Genomic DNA, 27,972 nt, shown 5'->3' with positions numbered 1-27,972 from the left:
CAAAGTTGTAATCAACCAGGGCCTTTGAGAGTGTAAAGCCACCTGGGCTCTTGCTGAATGGAAGGGGATGACGAGCCCCGAGGAGCGACATCGATGGCATTGATTGAGCTCGCCATCTGTATGTTTGAGTAGAAAATGGGAAGAAAGCCCTTTTTTATTCTCTCGCTGTTACACATGCGCTAGTGTCACATCTGAACTCGCAATCAGCAGAACGATTCAAGAAATGTTATTCAATACGATGGTTAACTTCCAAACTTTAGACATTTTTAACCCTACAGATTGTGTCCAGAGTAACAATAGCAACAAATGATAGTCATCAGCTGCTCCCCAAGTGTGCATTTCAGGTTTCCTTAAGCTTTGTGTTGCAAGTTTAAGAGCTCATTATTGTTCTGTATGTTAACTAAAGGTGCTCAGTATTGAACAACTACAAGTGGGAGGCAAGGCCTGAAGAATGGAAAAATAGGGGTAACAATTCAATGAAATGTAACATAGTCCAATAAATTATTAAAACACATACATCAGTGTTAGACCGCAGAAGCATCGTCTGAAAAACAAGATTATATTATTGAACAGAGCAGATCTCTGTCCTTTTCACTTAAGCAGGCATGGAAAGGCACTGGTGTCATTCTTTCTAGTTCATGAACAGTGAATATGCTGCTGTGTGTCGTCACAATAGCCTGTCATTCTGCTCTAAATCATTTTCGCAGAAAGCCAAAATGTTAAGGAAAAGTAGACGAACCGGTTGGTAGAAAATACATGTCCTTTGAATCAGTCCGTGTCTATTTGCCATTATTATACAAAACATTCTTAAGTATTTCATTCTGTCTGTTGTGCTAGGTGGTTCAGCTGGAAGAGCTTTTGACTGTGCGTCACTCAGTGTTTGTGATTGGGAATGCCGGTGCTGGGAAGAGCCAGGTGCTCAGGTCACTCCAAAAAACCTACCAGAATACAAAACGTCGACCCGTGTGGGTTGATCTTAACCCAAAAGCTGTGACGAATGATGAGCTTTTTGGCGTCATCAACCCATCAACCAGAGAGTGGAAAGATGGTGACGAGGGAGTCTTTCATTGTCAAATCTTAGTTGTGGAATGACCTTATTTGACTAAAATGCATATATATTGTATCTCACAGGTCTGTTTTCATGTATAATGCGTGAACTCTCCAATATCAGTCACAGTGGACCTAAGTGGATAGTTCTGGATGGAGACATTGACCCAATGTGGATTGAGTCACTCAACACGGTCATGGATGACAACAAGGTGTGACATGTTAGTTGCCGTCGATGCTGACTTGACATTAAAATCATACTTGCCATAGTAGTATTAGTAGAAGTAACTAATCTTTTGCTCCAGGTAATAACAGCAAAAACATGTACCGGTAATGCAAATCATAATAGCAAACGTTACATTGGACTGTGGACACAAACTTGAGTACAACGTATGTGTATGTAATGTGAAAAAAATATAGTTCCTTCTTGTAATAGGTTCTGACCCTGGCCAGTAATGAACGGATCCCTCTGAACTCAACAATGAGACTGCTATTTGAGATCAGCCACCTTCAGACTGCTACCCCTGCAACTGTATCCAGAGCAGGTATAGATTCATCTTGACAGGGTTAGAATAGTTTGGGAATTTTCGTTGTTTTTTTTGGGGGGGATTTTGAGTTACGTCTTTTACATTTAATACATTTTCAGAGCAGGTTTGTTAGTTTCATCAGTTTTATTTTTTCTTTTAGTTTAATTAGTTTTAGTTAAGTTTAGTTAAGATAGGGCTCAGTTGACAAAACCAAGGAAGCTATTCAGCCGCAAGGACTTAGGAGGGACGCCATCTTGTGGCGATTTTCATTGGCTGCCACTTGATGATGTCACTTCTACGTGAGACACAGTAAAAGGACCACAACTCCCAGACGAGTGTTCCACAATCTTCCAGCTAACGACCATGTTTTAATACCAAAATAAATACATTTAAAATCAATCCTGAAGGCTTGACACTAGTGATGGGCATGACAGTTCTTTTCAGTGAACTGAATCATTCAAATCAGTTCATCAAAAAGAACCGTTCAAAAGATTCGTTCACCGAGCCCCCGGGCCCAGTGTTTGACACCTGTCATTTAAATCATCTCTGTTTACTATTCAGAAGAGACAAATATGTCATTTGAGCTCCCAAATCAACTTCATGATCTTTAATCTTTACAGACTAATGCAATTACATCTGTACCAGTACAACCTATGCAATAAAAAACAAAGCAGTAGCATTCAAAAGAAAGTAAGTGACATTATTTTCAGCTGCCACACTTTGCCATCGCTCAAGTCACATTAAATCAGTTGCACATTTACCATATAGATGCAATTTTTTTCAGGTGCCTTTCTTATATTTTATTTTTTTTTGGAGGCGGGGGTGTTCTGGTTGTGTTTACAAGCCTTATTCATCTTTATTAGTCATGCGACTATGAAAAGTTTATGAATAAAAATAGAATTGTAGTAATCTCGTGTCATCCGAAGATACTATGGCAAGCTAGTATAATACATCCTAAGGGCCCTTTGATTATGTAGTGGTTCACACATAGTACTGTATCCGACTTCAACTCCCATTGATGACCAGCGCCATCTGTCCCCCTCTATTTAGGAATTCTGTACATAAACCCAGGAGACCTAGGTTGGAACCCTTTGGTATCAAGCTGGATTGACAGGAGGGAGGTGCAATCAGAGAAGGCTAACCTGACCATTCTGTTTGACAAGTACCTCCCCTCCTGCCTGGGTGTCATGAGGATAAGGTGAGAGATTTCTCTAATAGCGTATTATCAGTAGGAGATGGCAGGATGTCAGCATTTGGCATTACATGTGCAGGGAGTGCGGCAGATTTTGTGTGTTGGGCCGAAACAAACTGACTCAAAACACTTCTCGCAGCACATAATTAAAAAAAAATATCAAGAACACGCCATAGTACCATGATGTCCAATACCATATGTGAACCCGTTTTTTGATATTAGGGCCAAGCACTGCAACGAATCGTGGATTTATGTGAGTATTTTATGGACCCCCCCACCCGGACACAAAAAGGTGTATAATTACCTATAGATGCCACAAGATGACAGCAAAGCACTGAATGAAGATCCTTAAAGCAGCAGTCAACCAAAACATATTTTTTTCAAGAATGTTACCAGCAGGCGAACTAGTTGAGACAGGGTATTCAGATTAATTTTGCATTTGTGTAAGTTAAGTTAAGCAGCAAAAAACATTCATTTTTAGCCATCTCTGGGGTCGGCCATTTTGTCTTCTGTGAAAATGACATCACCACTGCTCACAACGACCAATCCCGGCTGACCTGTTTTCTGAATATGAGCCGTGATTGGTCGTTGTGAGCAGTTGTGAAGTCATTTTCAGTCGACAGAAGATAAAATGGCCGCCCCCAGAGATGGCTAAAAACAAGCAGATTAACACTTATTCCACAAACACAATATTTATCACAATGCCATGTTTCAACTAGTGGGCCTGCATAGAACATATTCTTGAAAAAAATATGCTTGGGTTGACTTCCACTTTAACTCATGGCATCAATGTGCGATAAGTAATGATAGTAAAATGAAGCTTCATCAACCACTTGTGATATTTTCACACTCCTCTAAATGGTGCCCTTGGTTTAAAGATAAAGGTTAGTGCAATGTAAATTAATTACATTCCCACTGCTTCTTTAAACCACGAGTGTCATAGTCTAAAATGATCACAAGTGCTTCATGAAGCTTCATTTGTCCATTACTAGCCATAAAATGGCACCGCAGCTATACCTGAGAACGAAAGCAGCAAATAGGTGAGTTTTCAGGGAAACAACTGAGGATAGGCTTTAAAAAATCTATTAGTATGTAATCACGTGTGGAATGCGCTGTGGTTCATTGGAGTATAAATTTGATTGTTCTTCGGTCTGGTGACATAATGTTTTTCCTGTTTATTTATTTATTTATTTTTTTACAGGTTTAAAACGATCATCCCTATCCCTGACCAGAGCATGGTCCAGATGCTTTGCTATTTGCTTGAGTGCCTGCTGACACCAGAAAATGTCCCGCCTGACTCTGCGAAAGAACTTTATGAGCTTTATTTCGTGTTTGCTGCTGTCTGGGCCTTTGGAGGAGCTTTGTTCCAGGACCAGGTACTGTTTGTGTATCTAGACATATTTAAAATGTCCTCAAAGGTTGTGTAGTGAAAATATTCAAGCCCTTATGGCTTTTATGCAAAACTCTCTTTATTAAAAAATAATTTAAAATGTGTTTTGAATTGAAGAAATGGCAGTCCTTGAGAAAATGAGGGATCTATACATACAAGTCGGAAGATAAAACTGCTCTCTCCTAGGACAAATGTACTCTACTTTATTTCCCCATCACAGATGCATTTAAATGCTAAGTGGTTTTATTGACTGGAGGGTTGGAGGGGAATACAGGGACACAACACCAAGTAGTTGAGCATGAAAAATGGAAAGCAAGGAGCTGTCAGTCAGAAGGCGATGAAGCTACTGTACCTCGCTATCTGAAGCCGACAAATGGATGCATAAGGCTGCCTGCCATCTTTCATTTTTCACAATTTAACCGCTAAGGTGGCGCCTGTTTTTTATTGCTTTTATTTGTATTCTGCTTTTGTATTCACATCTGATTGAATGAACCACATGGATCCATATCTGCTACAGTATAAAGCAGAGAGAGGAAGCCATTTTAGGATATTGACTGAAACCTGCGGTCTCTGTGTGAATGAAGGTGGTCGACTACAGAGCGGAATTCAGCAAGTGGTGGGTGGCAGAGTTCAAAACCATTAAGTTTCCATCCCAAGGCACAGTGTTTGATTACTACATTGACTCAGAGAGCAAGAAGTTTGAACCCTGGTCCAAAATGGTGCCCATGTTTGAGATGGATGCTGACACCCCACTTCAGGTACCATGACAACATAAGATTGGTTCATGTTGGACAAAGAGTGAATACAATTAAACTGACCTTTGTCATGGGTCTCCAATGTCTTTCAGCTCAATACTTAAGTTTTGATCATTTATTTGGTACTGTGTCAATGCAACTTCCGATAAGATGAATTTCATGGACATAGAATGTAATGCCAATTACATGATAGTGCTACTTTTTAGAAGAGTAATATTCTGCTATTAGGATTCATGTCCTGTTCTGTTACATCAACCAGCTGGGTCAGATATGGCCTACCTTGCAATAATAATCATAAAACATACTGGCATCACACGTAAGGGGAATATCTTTCCTCATGTATTCAGGCTTGTCTAGTTCACACGGCAGAGACTATTCGAGTCCGTTTCTTCATGGACTGCCTGCTGGAGCACCGTCGGCCCATCATGCTTGTTGGGAATGCTGGCACTGGGAAGTCCGTCCTGGTTGCGGACAAACTGACAGCACTGGACCCTGACAAATATGTGGTTACAAACGTTCCTTTCAACTATTACACCACATCTGCAATGCTGCAAGGTATAAACACTCCTTTGTTACATCTGCCAAAGCCAATTTATTTTGACTCTCTGAAGTACAGTGGAAAATCTAAACTCAGCCAACCGATGGGTTATACCACGTTTTGTAGTGATGTGACGACAAGCACACAGACAATATTATGGGCAAGTAGTGTAAATATTGGATTTACATTTGTGGGGTCACAACAAACCTCAGAATCAATGCTAATGTTGCTTCACCAAAACAATAACATAAATGTAATTGTGTATTGTTGTTTCTTTATCACTCTGTTCTAAGTTGAGTTAATTATTTTTGCTTCAGATCAGTTGCATTGTTCACATTCATTCGTCATATTGCTTTTTTTGCTAATTGCTAGCAATGAATATGAGGGATGACCAATACATATTTTGTAGTAGGTAGGCAATGATGTAAGATGTCGAATTAATCAATTGTGTCTTAAAACAGTCAAGGCAAAAAGATTGAACTATTTGTGCTGTTAATTCACTCATCGTTCAATTGGTTATTAAATTTCCCCCACTGTCAGTCAAGTAGTGCGGTCAACATTTGTTGCCTTCACATGATTTCCAAGCATTTATCCTTGTCAAAATATTGACAGTGACTCCTGAATCCTAATTGCAATTTCTTTATAAGAATCAACATTTAGAAATTCATTTTGCTCTTTTTATATTTGTCTGCCTCATAGCTGTGTTGGAAAAGCCCCTTGAGAAAAAGGCTGGGCGCAACTACGGACCTCCCGGCAGCAGAAGACTGATCTACTTCATAGATGACTTGAATATGCCTGAGGTGGATGCGTATGGCACAGTCCAACCTCACACACTAATACGTCAACATATGGACTACAACCACTGGTACACCTCTTTTACTTTGAGCCATACAATCTATGAAACAAGTAAAAGTTCATTATACCTCCTTTTTTTCCTTGGGAATTTTCAGGAAGTATCACGTAAGCTATTGGTTTGTAATTGTGACACAGTTTAATTCGCTGGCATCGGGCAGAATCTCCAATAACATCCTTTTTCAGGGGAAGAAAAAACAGTGTGTTGAGCCATTAACATTGCAAGCCATTTTCAACATTTTGCATCTTTCAATAATTCTAAAATTAACATACCCACGTCAAGACTGACCAATCATATAAATTTGTGAAAAATATTGAATCACATTCGGACATTGGAGGTTTACGCCTGACATGTAGTATATGTGGGTTTTAGTTTAAATGACAAGTAGCTGATGATTGTTCTGTGTTCTTCAAGGTATGACCGTAATAAGCTACTTTTGAAGGAAATACAACATGTTCAGTACGTGGCCTGTATGAACCCCACAGCTGGAAGCTTTACCATCAATCCAAGGCTGCAGGTATTTGTACGCCCAAACACTCACATCGTTAGGGTTAGTTTGCACAAGCAATATTAAGGCTGCGTGTGGCTTGTTATCAAAGTGCGTAAAATTGCTGTATGATCTTGCCGTGTTTCCACCAAGCAACACAACAGGACATGCAAGATTATGTGTCAGATAGTCATTAAGCTGCTCGATGTCTATTGCCACCATTTTCCATCTGATTTCTGCTTCGCAATCACCTTTTGACACTGTGTTTTTCTCTGCAGCGCCATTTCTCGGTCATTTCCTTGTCTTTCCCTGGAGCCGAAGCCCTTGCGACCATATACACTTCAATTTTGTCGCAGCACCTGCAGAATGATGGTTTCACAGTCACCATACGGAAGAGCTGCCCCACCTTGGTCCAGTTATCGTTAGCTCTGCATCTGAGCGTTGCCTCCACCTTCCTCCCCACTGCAGTCAAGTTCCACTACATCTTCAACCTGCGAGACCTCTCCAATATCTTCCAGGTGGCACATAGACAGCAAATGCTGTATAGGATAGGGAATTATCCATATGACATTTACTTTAAAAGATCAACCTCAGGTTAATCTATTCACCACACAATGTCAGAGGTCATCTTAAAAATCACTCACCACTGTAAAGTTATTCCACTCTATTTTTATGGTTCCACTTCCCACATGGAAAGAGCCAAGCTACTGTCACTAATTTTTCATTTAAATGATTATTGATTTAATGGCTTCGCCCTGAAAGCCAGAAATAAGTCTGAAATATATAATGGATTTGCACTCGCACGGGTATTACTGATGACTTTATGTATTTAAAGAATATAATATCAGGGCACGAAAGCTCAACAAGGGAGGCGCTTTCAGGGCAATATTTAAGTCAAAATATTCCACGGTTTCATGGAGGGCAGGCTCCTTGATTTAACACACTCCATTGTATAATTAATGCCTCAAGCCCCTTAGTTATAGGAACTTCAATTTTCATAAATCCACCTGGGAATTTACCAAGATAGGTCTGAAGTCTTATTATAATATATAGGTGCACTATAATCATCGCTTTAATGCCCCAATTAAAATTTGGTGATGTAATATCTGAAACTTGAGTACCGCAATTTCTGATTAATGTATGATGAATAATATCACTTGTAGAACAAAACATATTTATACCACATATGCACCAAAACAAAAAGTGTGACTGCTACCACACCTGCTATCATCACAATCATCATCATTATTAAGGCAATTTAGAAACGATTCTCGTTTGCAAGGCCGACCTGGCTGCAGACAGCATAGGTTTTATCAATGTCACTCATGTAAGATTTATTCGCCACCAAAAAAAAAAAAATAGTAGTTTGGGGGCTACTGGTCTGGCAGGTGGGGGGCGATTGTTGAACAGATTTGTAAGTCTAAAGCAGGGCTAGGTGATCAATTTTTCAAAGGGGCCACATGAGAAACTGTAACACTTGCCAAGGGCTAAGCCAACATGCAAACTTCAGCTTTGTCTATATTGTTTAATGTATTTCAAAAAAGAAGATTGCCTTGTTTCATTAAATTTCTGCGTGTGTAGAAATGGTATGTATTGTTATAATTAGGAAATATAAACGGTCATTAAAATTACATCGTTATACTTTAAAAGTAGGAGGTATAATATTATTGGCTGTGATGTATAATGATACAGACGAACTGAAAAGCTGACTTCCGAGGTGCACCATATTTAGAGGTGCACTGTCTATTTCTGAGAAAATGATAAAATATTTTAAGTGTTCCTTATGGTCCGAAAAATAGGGTACTAAATATGTTCCTATTTTGCATATTATATTATTTTTGTTGTATTATTTTTGTTACTATGAAAACCTGATGTGGTAGAGAAAAAATGAGGGCCGATACAGAATCAGTGCAAAAAAATGGATTTGTAAAAGTTAACTTGTATCTCTGATTTAAAAGTTAGTTAAGCTTATTTACCAGTGCAGAAACCGAGCCAGTAAATATTTGTGTTGTCATGCTGAAATTTGAATGAATGAAAACTGGGTAGGAACATCAAAAGTCCCAAAAAGTACCATCAGGAAATATTGGAGCTTAACCTTGCTAATTATATGGTAAAGTTAAGTCTGATAATGAGTTCATATGTTTTAAAGTTGGCGATGCTAAACTTTGAGAGTTGACATAATTAGCGTCCCAAAGCTCAAGCCCTAATGACCCCATAAAAAGTTATATAGCCTAAAGTTGAGTGGTGTAACGATCCTGCGCCATGCAATCCAACAACCAACTAAAACCAAGTCCAACATTTTTTTTTCATTCATGTCCATTTTATGTATATTGAAACATGTCTACACATAACAATGTAAGTCCACAGTGACTATCTGAAAACTCTGTCTTACCCCTCTGTCCCTTAATACCGCTGGGCAGATGAGAGCTTGACACCCTCGTAGCTCTCATTTGTGCCTCAGCAGTAATTGCCCTTACACTACCCCTGTTGTTGCACTTTCATAGGTAAGAAAGTATAGTCTTCAGTGACACTACAAACGACTGCCCTATTGTTGTCAAGTGATCACTTAATTTTGAAAGCAGGTATTTTTGTTGTTTGGCATTTCAGTTGGTTGCCTCGGCTGAAGTAATTAGGGGAATTTGTCTCGGGTAGAAAAAAGAGAATCTATATATTTTTCGTTTCTTTGCTGGTGATCTAACATTACCTCCGGTTGCTTGTTTACTTTATTCTCTGTACGCTGTCTCAAAACTGTACTGTATGTGCATCCCCGTGCATGATTATGACCATGACACCCTCCACATTACATAAGCGAAGTAATTGCTCTATTCCAGAGATGGGATCAAGTGACACAAGTGCCCCAAGTCTTAAGTAAGTCTCAAGTTGTACTTTCTAAGTCTCAACTCAACTCATATTCAATTCCAAAGTTAAGTTACCTTATTAATTCAAGACTTATATAGAGGATGTGGTATTCATCGGGACCAATAAGGTCAAATAATTATGTTGTCCACTTTATTTAACCTGTATGATGAGATGTAACGTACAGCAAAAGTGGAAGTGGCAAAGGCCAAACAAGATGCACATGATATGTGTATGTCAGGTTGGACAATAAAGAATGTAAAAAAAAAGATCTTTACAGGTTGGCCAGACACAGAGATAGAGTTTGAAAGGATGTTCAGCAGGTTAGTCTGATTAAGAATAGAGATGGAAATGTGTTGACTGGTGCCATTAGTGGTCTGGATAGTTGGAAAGATTACTTTGAGGAGGTGAATGAGGAAAATTAAAGAGAAGGAAGAGTAAAAAAGGCAATTATAGTGGACAACGAAGTAACAATGATTGGTAAGGAAGAAGTTAGATAGACATTATAAAGGATGAAAAATGGAAAGGTAGTTGGTCCTGATGACATACGAAAGGAGATATGCAAGTATTTAGAACAGGTTTCTGTGGAGTTTTTTAGCAGTGTGTTCAGTCGAATGCCAGAGAGTGAAAAGATGCCTGGGGAATGGAGGAAATGTGCACTGGCGCCCACTTTCAACAGAGAAGGGAAATTCAGGTCCAAAAAGTAAGAGCCCTGCCACAGTTTGCCTTGAGCCACAGATGCTTCTAATCAACCGAGCTCCTTTACCCACCGGTTGAGTAGAAGCACCTGTAGCTCAAGCCAAACTGCGGCAGGTCTTTTTACTGGACCTGGATTTTCGATCTCTGATTTTCAAGAGCAAGAGTGATGTTCAAAGTTGCAATAACTATTGCTGAATCAAGGTGAACAGCCACACAATGACGTTATGGGAAAGAGTAGTGAAAGTAAGACTCAGGGCAGAAGTGAGTATTTGTGAGCAACAGTATGGTTTCATACCTACGAAGAGTACTACTGATGCATTGTTTGCCTTGAGGGTTTTGATAGAGAAATACATAGAATGTCAGAAGGAGCTGAATTGTGTCTTGGTCCATCTCGATAAAGCCTACCAGGACAGGAACTGTGGTACTGCAAGAGGAGATCTGGTGTGGCAGTGAAGTACATTAGTACAGGACATCTACGAGGGTAGCAGAACGGTAGTGAGGTGTGCTTCTAGTGTGCCGGAGGAGTTTAAGGTAGAGGTGGGGTTGCATCAGGGATCAACTCTAAGCCCCTTACTCATTGCCATAGTGATGGATAGGTTGACAAATGAGGTTACACTGGAATCCCTCTCGACTATGCTGGTTGCAGAAGGCATTGTGATCTGCTTTGAAAGCAGGGAGCAGGTGGAGGAATATTTACAAAGGAGGCATGGGAAGGAGAGAAATGAAGATTAGCAGAAGACAGAATATATGTGCGTGAATGAGAAAAGAAGAAGAAGGAGGAGAAGGAGATGGAGATTAATAATGAGGCTACAGGGAGAAGAGATAACGAAGTTGGAGGACTTTAATACTTGGTGTCAACAATCCAGAGGAATGGTGAGTGTGGTAAGCAGGTGAAAAAACTGATCCAGGTAGGTTGGAACTGATAAAGGAAAGTGTCAGTGGTCTTATGATAGATAATGATAGAGCAGTCTCTGCTAGGATGAAATGGAAAGTTTATAAGACAGTTGTGAGGCCGGCCATGATGTATGGATTAGAGACTGAAGAAATGACAGGAAGCAGAGCCGGAGGTAGCGGAAATTAAAATGTTGAGGTTTTCTTTAGGACTCACCAGGATTGATAGGATTAGAAATGAGCTAATCAGAGGGACAGCCGAGGTCAGATGTTTCGGGGGAAAAGTTAGAGAGAGCCGATTTAGATGGTTTGGACCTGTCCAGAGGAGAGAGGGGGATTTTATCGGTGGAATTATGATGAGTATGGATCTGCCCGGAAAGAGAGCAAGAGAAAGTCCTAGAAGAAGGTTGATATACCTGTATGTAGTGAGGGAAGGCATGATGGCAGTTGCTGTTAGGGAGGAGGATGCAGGAGATAGAGTTTGATCGAAAAGGATGATACACGGTGGCAACCCCTAACGGGACAAACTGAGAGGAAAAGAAGACCTGACCAATTTGGGCGCTTCATGCTGGCACTGCATGTGCTCTCATTTCAACCGGGAAAAGTATTAGATTTTAGTAATTGATTTCCTTTGTTTCAAACCATATTTAAAGCCGTTTCTTACTAAAAATGTACTTCATTTTAAAAGTTAATACATTCCTTATAAAAGGCAGCTTGAGGGTGGTTTTCCAAGTCTGATATGAGAGTTTGTACTTCTCCATAGCGAGGAAGGGGATTGACTGATTGACAGGTTATTCTTCCAATCATGACAATCCTCTTGCCAGGTGAATCCCCCAGTCACGCTGGCACCATTAATAATTAGTGCCCAGTCATAATTAATTGTATCTCTTAACCAAACATACAAAAGCAACAACAATCAAGTCTTTCAAGTCATCAGGTGTCGAGTCATGTCCAGAATCTTTAACTCCCAAATCCAAGTCAAGTCGGAAGTCTTTTAGCTTTTGTCAAGTCATCAAAACAGGTGACTTGAGTCGACTCAAGTCCAAGTCACAATAACTGGAGTACCTCTCTCTGCTTAATTCCACTAATAGGCTAAGACAAAGATTTGGGGCACTCTACTTGGAACAAAGAGGTTTGTTTGCTCACAGCCATGACCAGTGGGCATATCCAAAGCCTTGACTTCAACTACAGTGTTGTTGGTAGAGCCACATGCAGATAAGATTGCCACAGGCCTATACTGTTTGTAGCACTATTATTAAGCTATCTGTGTTTAAAAACAACAACAATAAAAGCACAATTGCTTTACACTCAATAGCCATTCTGCATTAGTGTGATTGTGGAAGCACTGCATCAGTTATTTACCGATTGCTTTTCTTTGGACTAAATAGAGAATGTTCGTTTTGTTTACTTTTGAAACTCCCATCAGCAGCTGCAAGACGTTTTGCTTAGCCTGGCTGTACATCACAATGTGATTGTGTAGTGAAACAATTTTGCATTTCCACTTCTAATGGTAACATGTTGGTGCTCATAATATCCTATAGATGTTCTACTCTTTCGCAATTTTCGTGTGCCAGGTGACCACCTTATCATAACTTATGATTACAAAGTCACAACTGTCATACTGTCAAACTGATACTAACACATACAGTATTGATGATTGATTGATTTTAAATGTACTGTGTTGAGCCCTAACTGTCTGCCGACCAGTACAGGATATCTACTTCAGGTGTCAAAACTAATCTATTAATGGACAACTAATTGATTATCAGATGAATTATCAACTATTTTATGAATCCAGTAATCGTTTAGAGCCAACTTACATTTTTGTTTGGTTTAGTATATTGCAGAGGTGGACGCGTCTGTAAATTTTGCCTGTCCGTCATTCACCACCAGCGGGGTCACCCGTCCGTCATCGTCATTCTGTCGTTATTTCAAGCCGATCAAATCCGTCATCATCAGTCTCTGTCATTTTTATTTTAACCGCGCTTCCATCATCACTAAATTATACTTTGTCATCGCTTTCTTAGGACCGGCATATCTTTTTCTTCTTCTTCTGTGGTATTGGGTTGGCGGCAGCCAATCAGCGTTGAACACATACTACTTACCGCGTCACACAAAATACAAGCTTCCTTTACTGGCCAGGATGACCTACAAAATGAGCAGGCTTGGACAATGGAAACAGAGATTTAGCACCTCAGGTAACCAGATTGGCTAGCTATGTTCAAACTTTGCTTTTTCCGGTCGGAAGATGAGCATCCCCTCCTCCGCTCCGTTAGAAGCATCCCCGGTGTATTCACCAAAGCCAACAAACACACGCGAGACACACAGCGAGTGTTTCCGTCAGTCGTCGTTGGAATGGAAGTTCATCAGTGACAGACTGAAAAGGTCCGTCGGTACTGACTCGGTACTAGTGATGATCCCGGCGACGGACGAAAACCCGCTTCCATCTGTGCTTAGCTTGTCACTTTTTCGAAGTTTCCCGTCATTCGGCAGCAAACCAGGTCTCCATCAGTGACGGACTGACGGACCTTCCGTCAGCACTGAAGGAATGCCCCACCTCTGGATTACTGTACCTATTTGGGTGCAATATATCAGAATGTCAATGTTATCTCACCCATAGTTGGTACCAAGGTGGAATACTGCCAAAATATGAGTTTATGATAAATCACTTTGTTGTCTTTTACAACTTTTACTCAGAATGACAAAAAAAAAAGGTATTTGGCATCTTTGATTTTTTTTTTTTTTTTTTTTTTTTTTTTTTTTTTTTTTTTTTTTTTTAACGACTATACCATTTCCATCTTAGAATTATTTGTTTTGTTCAGGCACACATAGAATGTGTGGGCCCTAGTTATTCACACCATTAGGCAGTGAAATGAAGCAGAAAAAAAATATCCATTAAAAGTCAAAGTATTAGATGATTCATACAGTACTCAGGGAAAACATCTAGATTTCAAGTAGTGGCAATAATTTCAGCTAAGTGTGATTCTTCAGTACACACATTACCACATATTGCCTCACACACAAACGCACCTTCCCTCTGGCCCATAACAAAATGGATTTAGCACTCTATTGGCACATTCAGTGGGTTCATATATGAAAGCAGATCAGCTTCAAATGGTTGGCCCTCCCTCGAGATGATTCTGTTGGTTGGAATCATTCTGGGTCTGACAGAAACAATTTTAGCTCTTAGTATTTACAAGTACAAAAGAGGATATATTGACAGTGGTTTCTGGTTTGCATGTTCACCATCTAGTTATACGGGTTATCTCCACACGCTTCATTCCACAGTACAAAAATATGCATGTAAAGATCCATTTTTATATTGAATAATATTCACACTCACTCGCACGTACCTGAACCCTAACCCAAGTTTGACTTTTTTTTTTTTTTTGTATCTAGCCATCAGTTTTACTGTAATAGGTGTAAATACATCCAATATATCACATATTAAACGGGAAGTCAACCCCAAAATTTCTTGACAATAATATGTTCTATGTTACTCCACTAGTCTAAACGCGGCATTCTGATTGACATTGCGTTTGAGGAATATGAGTTGGAGAGTAAAATACACCCATTTTCCACGGGGTGGAACTGTGCAGCAACTGTGATGTCATTTTCAGTCGACAGCAAGGGGCAAAATGGACGCCCCGTGGAAAATGGGTGTATTTTACTCTCAAACTCATATTCCTCAAACGCAATGTCAATCAGAATGCCGTGTTTAGACTAATGGGCCTGCATGGAACATAATATTGTAAAGATTTGTTGGGGTTGTTCTCTTTAAGAACTTGCAGCTAATATACTATGGTTCACTTTACAGGATGATTAAAATATGCAGCGGCATGCATACTGAATTCTATGAATATACTGTGAAGTAAAAGGTTGTAGAACGTTTGGGAGGTACCACAATAGCCCACTACATGTTCCTTCCGTTTGATGACTATGAACATTCTGATTTAGCAATTGGACACGGTATTAGTTCTCCTGTTACGTATTATGATATCCCAACAAACCTTGCAGAAAGCCGCATTTATCTACACCGCTGTTAGCAGTTAGCTCAGAGCGAGGAAAGTTGTCACGAATCACTACTCTCTAATGCACGCTTTCATAAACTTGAATCTTCCAAAATGGTCTTTTCGACACCTGCTTGTTCACATGCAGTACCGCTGAAACCTTCGTTGCATTTCCCACCTTTTTGTGGTTTAAACTGGAATGAAACGCTAAGCTCCCTCCTCTGCCTTCCTGCTTAGGGCATTCTCTTCAGTACCGCTGAGTGTCTGAAAACCCCTCTGGACCTGCTGCAAATCTACCTGCACGAGTCCAATCGTGTCTACAGAGACAAGCTGGTTGAGGAGCAGGACTTCCAGGTCTTTGATAAGCTGCAGGCGGACACGGTGAAAAAGTTCTTTGAGGTAAGTTTTGACAAAGTTTTGAAAAGAAAGACAAGGGAGGGGAGGTCATTAGGCTACCTGCTCTGCGGCTTGGACTTTGACATTGGTGAGCAACACCGAAGAAGAGAGATGGGAGGAGTGAAAATAATGCTCAAGGAATGGGTGAGGGGGTGTCGAGTGAGGACAGCATTGGAGAGAATATTAATCAGGGTGGTATGGGGGTCTGGCTGTCAGGGTCTGTGCTGTCAAGCCCAACAAATTGGAAAACATTTTAATGGTTTTCTGTCCTCTGCTCGCCTCACTACACTACACTCCTTGGGTCCATCACATGCACACTAGTCATACCACAATAAGGAACTTGACGGTATATGTGTACATACACCCACAAGAAAAGACAGTGAAGCACTTTCGAATCCCTGCAAACCAACGACGGTGTTATAGCGGACGATGCTTCCTACTTTCAAATTCTTTGCAAACAAGCAACTCTTTAGAGACGCTTCAGACAGCACGGATGTCAATTTAGTATTATGTAAATGCGCTCCGCAGTAGAGCACAATATAGATGTGAATTGGCAACATTGCGCCAGGGGAAGTTGGCCGGGAAAACAAAACCAAATCGCTCCAGTGAAATATTCAGGGACCCGATAGTTGCTGAAGTGAAAATGAACTAGGTCACCCTGTGCGCCTCTGCGATATTCAGCTGTGCCCCTGTCCAGACTGTTTAAGCTTAACACTAATGTTATGCTGACAAGGGGCATGTGTGTGCATGTGTGAACGCGCATGTGTGCGTCCCTCCCTAAGGACATGGGGGAGAGCCTGGAAAAGACCCGGAAGATGAACCTGTACTGCCACTTTGCACGCGGCCTTGGGGAAGCCAAGTACATGCCTGTGGAATCCTGGAGCAGCCTCAATAAAAACCTGCTGGAGGTACTGGACAGCTACAATGAGGTCAACGCCACTCTCAACCTGGTGCTGTTTGAGGATGCCATGTCTCACATGTGAGTGGAAGATTACAAACCCCAGGGACAATGTGGGCAGACTCACAAAAAAGACTAAAGTGTTTCTGTCACTTTCTCAATTGTCTGTCAAGGAGATGGACTGGTTTTGCAGGTATTTGAAGATGAATAGGTCCATTTTGTTTTATAGACTGTCAAAAGCAGGGACGTGGGACTGTCAGAAGTTATTTGCTATAGCTGTCAAAAATACAGCACGGGCTAGAATGTCTTTCAGTAGAGACTGCCACTGAGGCTAAATTGCTAACAAGAACCAACGAAAAAAGCCACCTCCTACATAGGTATGAGAGAAATCGTTGAGCCGCACATTCGATGGCATTTAGTTGGTTGTTCCAAAGTTCTATCATTTGACAAAGTTTATTGCAGGGAATAATCCTGTCATGAGCCTTTTATATTCTGATAATGCATGGATATCGTATTAAATATGTAGGCCCTAAATTGACTATTAGATTGTACTGTATGACTTGCGTGTTTTGGGCAGACGAGGGCTGGGTGATTTTGCCTAAAAATAAAACAAACAATTTTTTTTCACAAAAAAATTTATTCCCAATTTGTTTTCCCGATTCTTTTTGATTTTTTATTTTATTTTAAGAAAATAAGTAAAAATGCAAAGCAACTTTTGCTTTTATTTTATTAAACACTTAACATAAGTAACCATTTCCCTAATAATAATTATTTTATAAAAAATCGATTTATCTCCTAAGGCAGTGCTTCTCAATTATTTTCTGTTACGTTCCCCCTAACAAGAAGAAAACAATTCGCGTCCCCACCCCACCACCCACTCTCCGCCGCAACTATAAATAATATCATTTGTCTATAAAATAGTTGTAGGTACACCTCTGCATAACATCGCACACCGTAGAGTTAATACTGGCTGCGCACAATGGGCAATTAGAGCGCCACTGCCAACTACTGGATTGGATGTGCAATTACACTTTATTGTAGTACGGCGGAAAATAAGCACGTTCCCCGGGGTCACACGCGCCCCCTGAGCATCGCACCGCGCCCCCCGCACCACCCGCCAACCCACCCAGGGAGGCCCGCTCCACTATTTGAGAAGCTCCGGCTTAGGGCAAGGTTGGGCTTTGTAAATGACAATGACACATACTTACACAGAGCCAAGAGAAATAAACACAATGTCCCATTGTTGCATTGTATCCTTTATGAGTCAAATACAGCATACCTCCTCCTTACATTTTGTCCTTACACTCATCCGACTGTCTGCACCTCCACATGCAGCTGTCGTATAAATCGAATCCTGGAGTCTCCACGGGGTAACGCGCTGCTGGTCGGAGTAGGCGGGAGTGGCAAGCAGAGTCTGACCCGACTGGCTGCCTTCATCTCCAATCTGGAGGTTTTCCAGATCACCTTGAGGAAGGGTTACGCTATCACAGACCTCAAAGTAAGCACACAGCAGAGCGCAAACAAACCCAAGTCACGATTGAAACCGTATCTTACAAGCATTCCATTCAAATGTCCTTGTTTATGTGTAAAAATCGGAGGACTTGCCGCTGGAATTTGAGACATAATCCCTTCATTATAGAAGCATCATGCTTGGAATTTACATGGCATCCCCGCTGTAAAAACCGAACAGTCTCTTGCCCGCTTGCTGCAGGATGTCATTATGTGTCACTCGCCCACTCTGTGTGTTTCTCTCACCCAGAGTGACCTGGCATCGCTCTACATCAAAGCTGGCGTGAAGAATATCGGCACCGTGCTCTTAATGACTGATGCCCAAGTGGCAGACGAGAGGTTCCTCGTTCTGGTCAACGATCTGTTGGCATCGGGTAACGGCAGGCTTCACTAATTACTGGCCGTCACGTTTTGCAGGAGAGAAAGGCTGTAGCTATGTCACAGCCAGCAAAAATGTGGTGCCATTCCTACAGCTCTGTTCACAGCATTATTGGGTGGAATGGCACGGAGAGTTCATGTGGATGAATCGTTGAAAGTCAAAGTTTATGTATTAATTACCCTTTCTTTGTCAGCCAGCAAAATAACGCCAAAAGAACTCAACTCATTTATAGATATAAATCTAATGAATGGCAGCTGTGGGATCCATGACAATCTTTACAAGGTTCAGATTGAATGGGGGTGATCTATTAAATTTGTTTTAGTTAGTTTTTTTTTTTTTTTTTTTGACGGGCTCCCCTTGCACTTACCTGAAGATTACCTTTAAGACACCAATCAAGAAAATCACTGGTGTTAACATGAAGTTGCTGATATGGGCAGAAGCCAAATAATTTGTGACGATTACTGGCAATGACAATATTATGTAGGAAATAAGTTCTGTATGTTTTAACTCCTTCCATTTTCTGTACCATTTATCCTCAAATGCCAAACCAAAACTCATCTTTGAACTATCCTGGTAATCATTAAGTAAAGGAAAACCGCAAAGAATTCAGACAATTCAATTAAAATTTTCTTTTCGGAACACTATCAACATGGTCTCAAGCAATACTATTGCGCCCCAGAGTATTCATAAAGAGAAGAGAGAATGAAATGAAAATTTGTTTCTGTTGAATATTACACAATGGTGAACCTTAGTTTGTTCCCAATGTTGAATGTAGGCTAGACCAAAGACTGTGGACTTGCCGAAATTTTTCAACGCTCTTTCTTTTTTCGAAGAAGACAATGCTTTGAGAAAATCGGCATTTTGTGTTCTTACCATTGTTCAACTGGAAGTGACAATTCTCAGTCAGCCCATCTACATGTTTCCTTGACTCTCTCTACACCCTTCGGGTTCCCTAACAATGCAGCTGCTGTAAGCAAAAATGTGTAAGCGTAACAAAACAAAAAAGAATCAAGAAAACAACAAACAGCTGCTCTCAGAAGACCTCTTCCAAGGTTAAGCTGGTAACAAAACAAAAAAAAACAAAAGAAAATCACGTCGCATCTATCACTCCTCAGCAGGTTTGAAACTGTTTATACAGTCCTGATAACTAACTAGTCCAAAGAGAACCAACCAATGGAGATGAAAAGAAAACCTCATGACCTTGCAGGTTCCTGCTTGGCAAATGTAACAGTTCAGCTTGGTGCATTTAGGGATAAGCGATATGTGCTTTCCGGACTATAAGCCGCTACTTTTTCCGTCGGTTTTGAACCATGCGGGTTATATAAAGGTGCAGCTATTCTGTGTATTTTTCTTCCACCGCTGGGGGCGGAATAACCGGAATCAAAATACAATACAATTGCCATTAACAGGATGTGACTGCAGGTGGAGGAGTTCAACAGGCGCATGAATGAGGTGATATACGGAAGTAGAGCAATGAACGGTGGACGTTAACTGACAAACTTAAGTGGCAACGGGCAGTGAAATAAAGAGAAGTACCGGTACTTTCAAAGGTATTAAAAGACACCGTTAGGAAAGAATCTGTTCAGGTACATACATGTACATTTAACAGTTCAAAATCATTCTGTAAATGCAGTAAAGTTAACATTTTTGAACTTATATAAAAGTGCGGCTTATATATTTTTTTTTTCATTGTTTACAAAAAATAGCGTGGGTGCGGCTTATATAAATGTGCGGTTTATAGCCCGGAAAATACTTGATGTATTTTTGATTGCTTGAACAACTAAAACGATAATGAAGATAATATGGATCCTTTTATTACCCAAGGAGAGATTCCTGACCTGTTCCCGGACGATGAGGCGGAGAACATCATTGGCAGTGTGAGGCCACAGGTCCGCAGCTCTGGATTGATGGATACAAGAGAAAACTGCTGGAAGTTCTTCATCGACCGGGTTCGCAGACAGCTCAAGGTGAACTAATCAGATACTCAGACACGTACTGTACAAAGAGCTGTGTGTTCTGTTACTGTGCATTTCACAACTAATGATCCAGAGAAAGTTGTTCTTAGTGGCTCTCCTCGGGGGGGGGAAGGCGCTGGAAAAGTTTGCCGTTCATTTGTCTCTCGGAACCTGCTCCTCCGTTTGATGTCCATCTCCCCTCCCAATATATGCTGCCTTCTCACCTCGCGCCTAATTTATGATCGCAGGATAAAAACACTTTCACAGATAGGTAAATGTCTGGCGTTAAGATGAAGCTCTCCGCGGACAATTTGTCCTTAATTATCTTTCAGAATGCTTTCATAGGTGGCGGTCTTTGTCATAAATCACTGGTATGACTGGGAAAAAAAAAGCTGCAGTTTAGCTGGAGATGATTTCATTTCACAAACGTTTAACTAGGTTGTCCCCCCCTTGAGGACTCGGGTATTCTAGGGGGGTTTTTTTTGCTTATCCTCTCTATATTACCATGCAGCTCCATCGGCATCCATATCCGCCTCCCAGCCCCGTACGCTCCTGAGGTAGAGGAGTGAATAAATGAGGAAGGTGATCCCACTTGTGAGGTTCATGCCTGTAAAGGGTGGATCTGTAACAATGTGAAATGATCTGTCTGAATACACGCGTGGAGGAGTCTAATTTACTGTTACTAAGAAGACATGATGGCAATGAGTTTTGCATACCTAAACAAGAAATGTGTATATTAGGACTTGTTTTCGTTATTAACTATGAGCATACTATATAGTAGCGTTATATAATAACTGGAGATGGACCGATATGTTTTTCTCAGGGCCGATACTGATTATCAGGAGTCAAGAAGGCCGATAACCGATATTTGGAGCCGATACTAATTTTCAGTAAAAAAATATATATATTCTTACACAAAAATGAATAAATATAAATTCTTAGACTATTCGGCACTTATTCCGTCAGTGTTTCAAAGTTAACGTCAGTTTGCCAGTGCAAACTGGAATCCATCAGTGACGGACTGACGGACCTTCCGTTGGAACTACCTGACAGATGTTGATGTTAGATGGTACAGTTACACCATAAATATGTATTTTTGTCATCCCATGACCGCTATTGCCACCATATACTCATACATCTCCAAGACGGAATTAAAACAAATACAATATTATTGTAGTACAGAATGTGGACTTGCAAACCAAATTTTTATACCCAAATTTGAGTCGTGAGAAATGTATCATTCTGAAATTGTGTCGGTTTCATATTTGAATGTGCGGAGCTTGAGAGGCCTCGCTTTGTCCAACAAATGCTGCAGATAATGTCAAATTTGTTTGCAGTTATCTGAGTCGATGATGTTTGGAGGGTCCTTTGAGTTAGCCTTCTGTATATTTGTTTCCTTAGCGTGATGGAGCATCTGGTTGGGCCTCACAACAAGCCAGCTGTTAGTCTCCAATCAGTCCAACACAGCCCAGAGCTCACCACAATCTTTTAATTCACATGCTTGCCAGAGGGTGTGTTTGCTTAACGATGGAGCTACTCATAATTTATTATCTGTTTCCCATTTTTCATGTTGATTGTCGGGAGCGCTAAACATTGGAGGATCCGACCTCATATCCAACATGTGCGTGCGTGTGCGTGTGTGTGCGAGTGTGATTGCTAGGTGGCTCTGTGTTTCTCTCCAGTTGGCAGTAAACTGAGAGTTCGTAGCAGGAAGTTCCCCGCCGTGGTCAACTGTACAGCTATCGACTGGTTCCACGAATGGCCGCGGGAGGCGTTGGAGTCGGTCAGCCTCAGCTTCCTCCAAGGAGCGGACAACATCGAAGTAGGAACTGCGATTATGCTAATATGAATTGGTTCCATTTCTAAAGGACGGTTTCCCGTTGTTCTGATGTCTGCAGCCCCAAGTGAAGGAGTCTGTCAGTAAATTCATGGCATACATCCACATGAGTGTCAATAAGACCTCGAAAGAGTACCTGGCCAACGAGCGGCGCTACAACTACACCACGCCGAAATCTTTCCTGGAGCAGATCAAACTGTATCGAAGTTTGCTGGGCCAGAGGAGTAAAGACCTGAGCAGCAAAATGGAGCGGCTGGAGAATGGCCTGCAGAGGCTCAACAGCACCTCTGCTCAGGTATTTTTCTTACATGCACATTAGCGTTATTCATCTTCTTTCATTAACCTTGCGGTGGAGTCACAAGACGACATGTATGTTATCTTTGTAAACCATCTGGTCAAGATTTGAGCTGACTATAGGATCTTTTGAGATAGTGGCGGTATGTAAGGCGTGGCTCAAAACAATGGCAGCGCCGGAAGAGATAAGAATAGGGATTGCCATTGCAGCAGTTTTGTCAAAACAGGACCACTTTATTAAAAGATCATCCTTTACAGTGCCTGATATTTAATGCGCTTTTTAAAATCATATTTTTGTGAGATTACTTTTTTTAACAAAAGACATAACACACCTAGGTCATGAGAATGTACTCGTTTAGAAAGCTCAAAAAGTATGTCTTTAAATGTTTTTCCATTCCAGATGCATTATTGCGTATTGTGTTTGTGGATTGCTGCAGCGACATACTAGGCCACGGAGACAAGCATGGTCGTGATTTTTTAAAAATCGAATCGAAAATCGGGAACTGAAAATCGAATCCAGGGGCTTGAGTAAATCATTACCTCCCTAATTATAATTATTATAATTATTATAATTGTATTATAATATATTATAATATATTTTATATATATATATATATATATATATATATATATAATAATATGTTGTTATTATTATTATTGCCATTATTATTGACACTCGGCATGGTGAAAAATTAGATTTTAATTCTGCTTAATCTATGTCTGAGTATGCATCAGATTGATGCATTTTAATTTGAAATATTCCGATTTTTCATCCAGGGAGGCATACTCCCATACCTGCCTAGTGGCGTCTATGCATGCTGTTATGCTGTTGCATTACATTTTATGGTATACTTCATTCAGAAGAGAAACTCAAAATTTGGGAATAAAAAGGACGCTCTTTGTGTGGGAGAAAAAAAAAAAAGACAGCCCAAAAAAATTGTTTAATCAGCAGAAAGCTGTTGGCCTCTGTGGTTCGCACATGCACACACACAAGCATATTAATGATCCCTATAAAAAATAATGGGCAGAAAAATGCATCTTTACTTTTTATAAATGTTTGTTGTCTCAGCACTTTTTGCAGGAGAGAGACAATCCAATCCAGGTCTCTATATAGTGAGCTTGTTTGTGCAATGCAATACACACACCCCCACACACACACGGTTTGGCCTTAAATCAGTTGTTTTACAAGAGACGGCCCTTCTACACAAAATTACATGCAAATATATGTACAGCATATATGAAATGGTGTCACTGTGTGTAACACTAGAGATTTCTCTGTTTACAGTATATTCCTTACAGTCTGCACTCCCCCCCCCCCCCCACATACACACACACATATGAGCATTTGTTAATGGAGAAGCCTTCTAATTAGAGAGCAGACTCTTTGCAGTAGCAAGCTACCATTAATGCACACTGTGCCTGTTGATGCATCCATACTACCATAAGCTCTGTTATTTAACATTCAGCGCAGGAGGTTGTGCAGCTCACCAGGGGCTGCTGTGGTCATGATAAACACGGGCCACCGGGGTTAAAAACAACACTAAAAGACTGTAGGACATGCTGTGTTAGTGTGTGATTCATCCATTCCCCAGAGGATATTATGTTTTTGTTCCTCTACATTTGTTTGGAGTTTGTGTCTTAACTTCTTCAACAGTGGAATATGTTTTTGATGCATGCTCTCATTCCCTACAGCAGTAAGAATGCTACTTCTACAGGGCAGGCTAGATTGTACTAATTGTACTGGTTTCAATTGCTGTAGTCATGCTAGAGTTAATAAGAGGAATAGGAATATTTTTAAAATAATTAATGTTTTTAAGTGAAGGTAATTTGATGTATATAAGACAAATGGTAAATACTGTTGTGACTTTTAGGAATGTAACGATTCACTCAAGCCCCGATTCGATTTTCTATTTTCAGTTCACGATTTCGATTCGATTCAGATTTTTTTTTTTAACAAAATGAATGACTAATTTCAAGACCAAAAGATGTTTTTATTTTAACATCTGCATTTTGTCCTTGTTACAGTAACAGTAACTTTTTGTAACTGCAAAAAAATGAAAATCAACAAATAATTTTGACTGTTTAACTACATTTTGTCTTATCAGTGTTTTGTTAGTGCCAGAACTAAACATTAAAATGAATAAATGTACAACAGATTTGACTGTTGTCATTATAAATCCTTTAGTCATCAAAATTTCAATATTGATTCTTTTATTCTTTACATCGATGCATATTTTAAGTAGTTTAAATCGATTTTCGATGAATGGTTACATCCCTACTAACCTTTGGTTTTACCATAAAATCAGAATAGATAGCAAACATCATTGGGAGACAGGAAGAAATCATTGTTTCCATTCCTTGAATCTGTCAAATTTGATTTTTGACAGATAAGACGCGTTTTACCAGTTTTTACATGCAAACGGAATAGAAATATTTCTCTTAAACCTCGTTTCTAGTGTTTACAGCCAAACACCTTTTAAAAGAAAATAAGCAAAAAAAAAAAAAAAAGATCCATCCAAGCATCTTCTGTACCGTTTGTCCTCATTACGGTCACGGGTGAGTGGGAGCCTATCCCAGCTGACTTTCCCAGGCCATGTACAACCTGAACTGGCTCCTCAGTGTGGGGCATCCATCTTCATTGACTGATTGGGTTGAGACAGAAACAGAGTACCAAGAGACCGGGGCTCAATACACTGACAAGGATCAGTCGATATACAGTATATGTAGACCAAATCCAAGAAAGTTTAATAATGACAGTACAAATTCAGCATATAAGAAAGCAGTCCATACAGGGCAACCAAATTCCAAGGTGAGGCAAAACGCTAATCTATGAAATGGGGCTGGGATATGAAGGGGAGAGAAACACCTCAGTACAAAATCTCAATTTTTCTTTTGTTTGTGTCAGCTAAAGACAAAAATATTAATGTTTGCTGCACACACTGTTCTGTCAACAAAGTTTTATCTAGCTTCAAAAACGTTTGGATTGCAGCACAGAATGCATTCAATTAAAAATTTTCCATTTCAATGTTAATTGGTAAATATGTCATGAAAAAAATACTTTTTTATTTGGCTTATTTTTAAAAATGTTAAAAGTCCCTCTTTTACCCTAACGTTTGAAAATATTTGAAAAAAATATAAATACATTCCTGGGATTGAATGGCTGGACTGTGAAAAGACAAATAAATTCATCAATGGCAGTGAATGAATTAAGTTGCTAACTTACCTAAGTTACTTTTAAAAGCAATTGCTCAGTAAAGTAACTAAGTTGACTTTTTTGAGGTAACAGTGGCAACACTGACTGAAGTTTTGGCAAACTTTCGCCAACCTTCGCCGCTCAGTGAACAAGTTGTTTATTGGCCATTAACACAGGGCTCATTATAACAAACCATTTTTTTGGAGGGGGGGGGCCTGAGGGTGCTAGCTTTGTAAACAAACTCAAAATGGCATTTTTTTTAAAAACCATTGTGTTGCCATTGCCCTCTCAACACTGTAAAACAGCCGTCTTTCAAAACAAGAAATGTGAGGATGTCACATTCGAATCAACAACAGCGGAAGATGGGGCTGTGTTTGTGTGTGCTGCTGTGCTTGACAACGCATCCCCAGCGAATGTTCATTATTGATTCAGCCGAGACGCACGACTCCCGTAACTACATTTCCCAACCCAAATATACTCTCAAGTTAGACTAACGCGAGAGAAGACAAACCATCGGTGTGTATAGTACTTACTTGGCATGCATATTAGTGTTTTCAGTCGCAACTCTGTGAACAGGAATTGTTTTGACAACAACGTCGCCTGTAGGTGAAACGTTTCAAAGATGTAGAGAAACAAAACTGTTGTTTTTACCGCATTGCACATGCCTTGCTATTTCATTCACTGGAGAGGTAATAGGAGGCAAACAAGGTAGATGAGAAAATGAAATGGAGGCATACCCGTAAGTTGCTGAAACAAACTGACTAAACCATGAACAGCAGAAGTGGTAGTAAATAATTGAATAATGCATCTGATATTTTACCTGAACAAGATAATGTTCATCGTTGTCACGGCACTCTGCACCTTTGTAGATTAAAAACTGATTTTACTAAAGAACCCAGTTGTCAAACAATTTGTTTTTTAGTTAATTGCTTACTATTAGAATTCAAATTATTATAATAAATACTAGGACCCAACGGATGTGGATTTTGTAATACCGATTCCCATATTAAAAAAAAAGCGGAAGTCAACCCTAACATAGTTTTTCAAGAATATGTTCGCAGCAGGCCCACTATTTGAAACACGGCATTCTGATTAATTTTGCGTTTGTGGAATATAGGTTAAGCAGCAAAATGCACTCATTTTTAGCCATCTCTAGGGGCGGCCATTTTGTCTTCTCTCGACTGAAAATGACATCACAACTGCTCACAACGACCAATCGCGGCTGCCCTGTTTTCTGAATCTGAGCCGTGATTGGTCGTTGTAAGCAGTTGTGATGTCATTTTCAGTCGACAGAAGACAAAATGGCCGCCCCCAGAAATGGCTAAAAACGAGTGAATTAACACTTATTCCACAAACGCAATATTTATCAGAATGCCATGTTATTCAAGAACATATTCTTGAAAAAAAATATGTTTCTGTTGACTTCCGCTTTAAATCACATTTTGTTCACTCCAATATTTTCTTTGCCATGAAGTTATGACTCATGTGAACCAAAATAAAAAAAAAACAAAGATTCCTTTCTCAGATGTTAACACGGGTCATCTTTAAAAGAGATGCCTTTTAATTACATGATGTACAGAGAGAGCTAAACAAAAACAGGAGACACGTTGAATTGTTAATCTCACGTCATTATAAACTTGCACGTTGGAAAGCCCGCTCCCGCTATAATGCCTGACTGTAACTCTTCAGGTGTGTACATTATTAATGAGATAGCAGTGTTTACTTCAGGCCCAGTCAAGACCGAAAAATAGCTAATCTTTTTCTTGTTTTTAAAAAGACTGCCGTAACCACGCGAATCGTTTCAAGAAATGTGTGTATCCATACCAAAACGCTGAAACTCACCTTAGACTTGATTGTTTGAGACAGTGAATCTAAGCACATGTGGATATGCCATTCTTCATCTTCACTTTTTGTCCGGCCGGAACAAATTTCCGTTTCCGTCTACAAACTTGTTCCAATTTTCACTCGCTACAAATGCTTGAATCTCTTTTGCAAACGCTTGCACTTGCCGCTGTTAGCAAAACAATGATTTCACAAAATGTCCTTGCAAACGAGGAAAACTGTTTGCGAACATGATTGCAACCTTTTAGGAACCCTGACGAAATCCCACGTTTTCTACGTTCGCAAGCATTAATGTTGGTGGAGTTTGTGTGACTCTGAGACTTAAAAGCATTTACTGTTTTAGGGGAAATTAGGACTATATCAGCATTTAATCTGATAAATATTAATAATAAAACACCCCGACCAATTATCATCCATTTGGAAA

At 40.0% G+C, this 27,972-nt stretch overlaps 1 protein-coding gene and 1 pseudogene across 1 annotated transcript in view; both read left to right on the top strand.

Moving 5' to 3' along the window:
* The window catches only part of dnah9 (dynein, axonemal, heavy chain 9), a 124,824-nt gene that overhangs the window by 49,906 nt on the left and 46,946 nt on the right, over positions 1 to 27,972 (top strand). The window contains exons 38-54 of the mRNA XM_086017687.1: positions 838 to 1,048; positions 1,132 to 1,259; positions 1,484 to 1,592; positions 2,625 to 2,772; positions 3,968 to 4,142; positions 4,741 to 4,914; positions 5,259 to 5,466; positions 6,149 to 6,314; positions 6,717 to 6,819; positions 7,068 to 7,307; positions 15,483 to 15,644; positions 16,424 to 16,620; positions 17,875 to 18,037; positions 18,299 to 18,422; positions 20,252 to 20,394; positions 22,043 to 22,204; positions 22,281 to 22,514. Coding sequence (XP_085873813.1) covers positions 838 to 1,048; positions 1,132 to 1,259; positions 1,484 to 1,592; positions 2,625 to 2,772; positions 3,968 to 4,142; positions 4,741 to 4,914; positions 5,259 to 5,466; positions 6,149 to 6,314; positions 6,717 to 6,819; positions 7,068 to 7,307; positions 15,483 to 15,644; positions 16,424 to 16,620; positions 17,875 to 18,037; positions 18,299 to 18,422; positions 20,252 to 20,394; positions 22,043 to 22,204; positions 22,281 to 22,514 — 2,847 coding nt within the window. The remainder of the gene's footprint in view (positions 1 to 837; positions 1,049 to 1,131; positions 1,260 to 1,483; positions 1,593 to 2,624; positions 2,773 to 3,967; positions 4,143 to 4,740; positions 4,915 to 5,258; positions 5,467 to 6,148; positions 6,315 to 6,716; positions 6,820 to 7,067; positions 7,308 to 15,482; positions 15,645 to 16,423; positions 16,621 to 17,874; positions 18,038 to 18,298; positions 18,423 to 20,251; positions 20,395 to 22,042; positions 22,205 to 22,280; positions 22,515 to 27,972) is intronic.
* On the top strand, positions 9,575 to 11,753 carry LOC147129533 (uncharacterized; annotated as a pseudogene).

This window comes from Filicampus tigris, chromosome 19 (assembly GCF_054856515.1).
Source record: "Filicampus tigris isolate MCC_2025a chromosome 19, RoL_Ftig_1.0, whole genome shotgun sequence".
Lineage (NCBI taxonomy): Eukaryota > Metazoa > Chordata > Actinopteri > Syngnathiformes > Syngnathidae > Filicampus > Filicampus tigris.
Note: the sequence above shows the minus strand (reverse complement) of the source record. Positions and strands in the feature narration are given on the sequence as shown.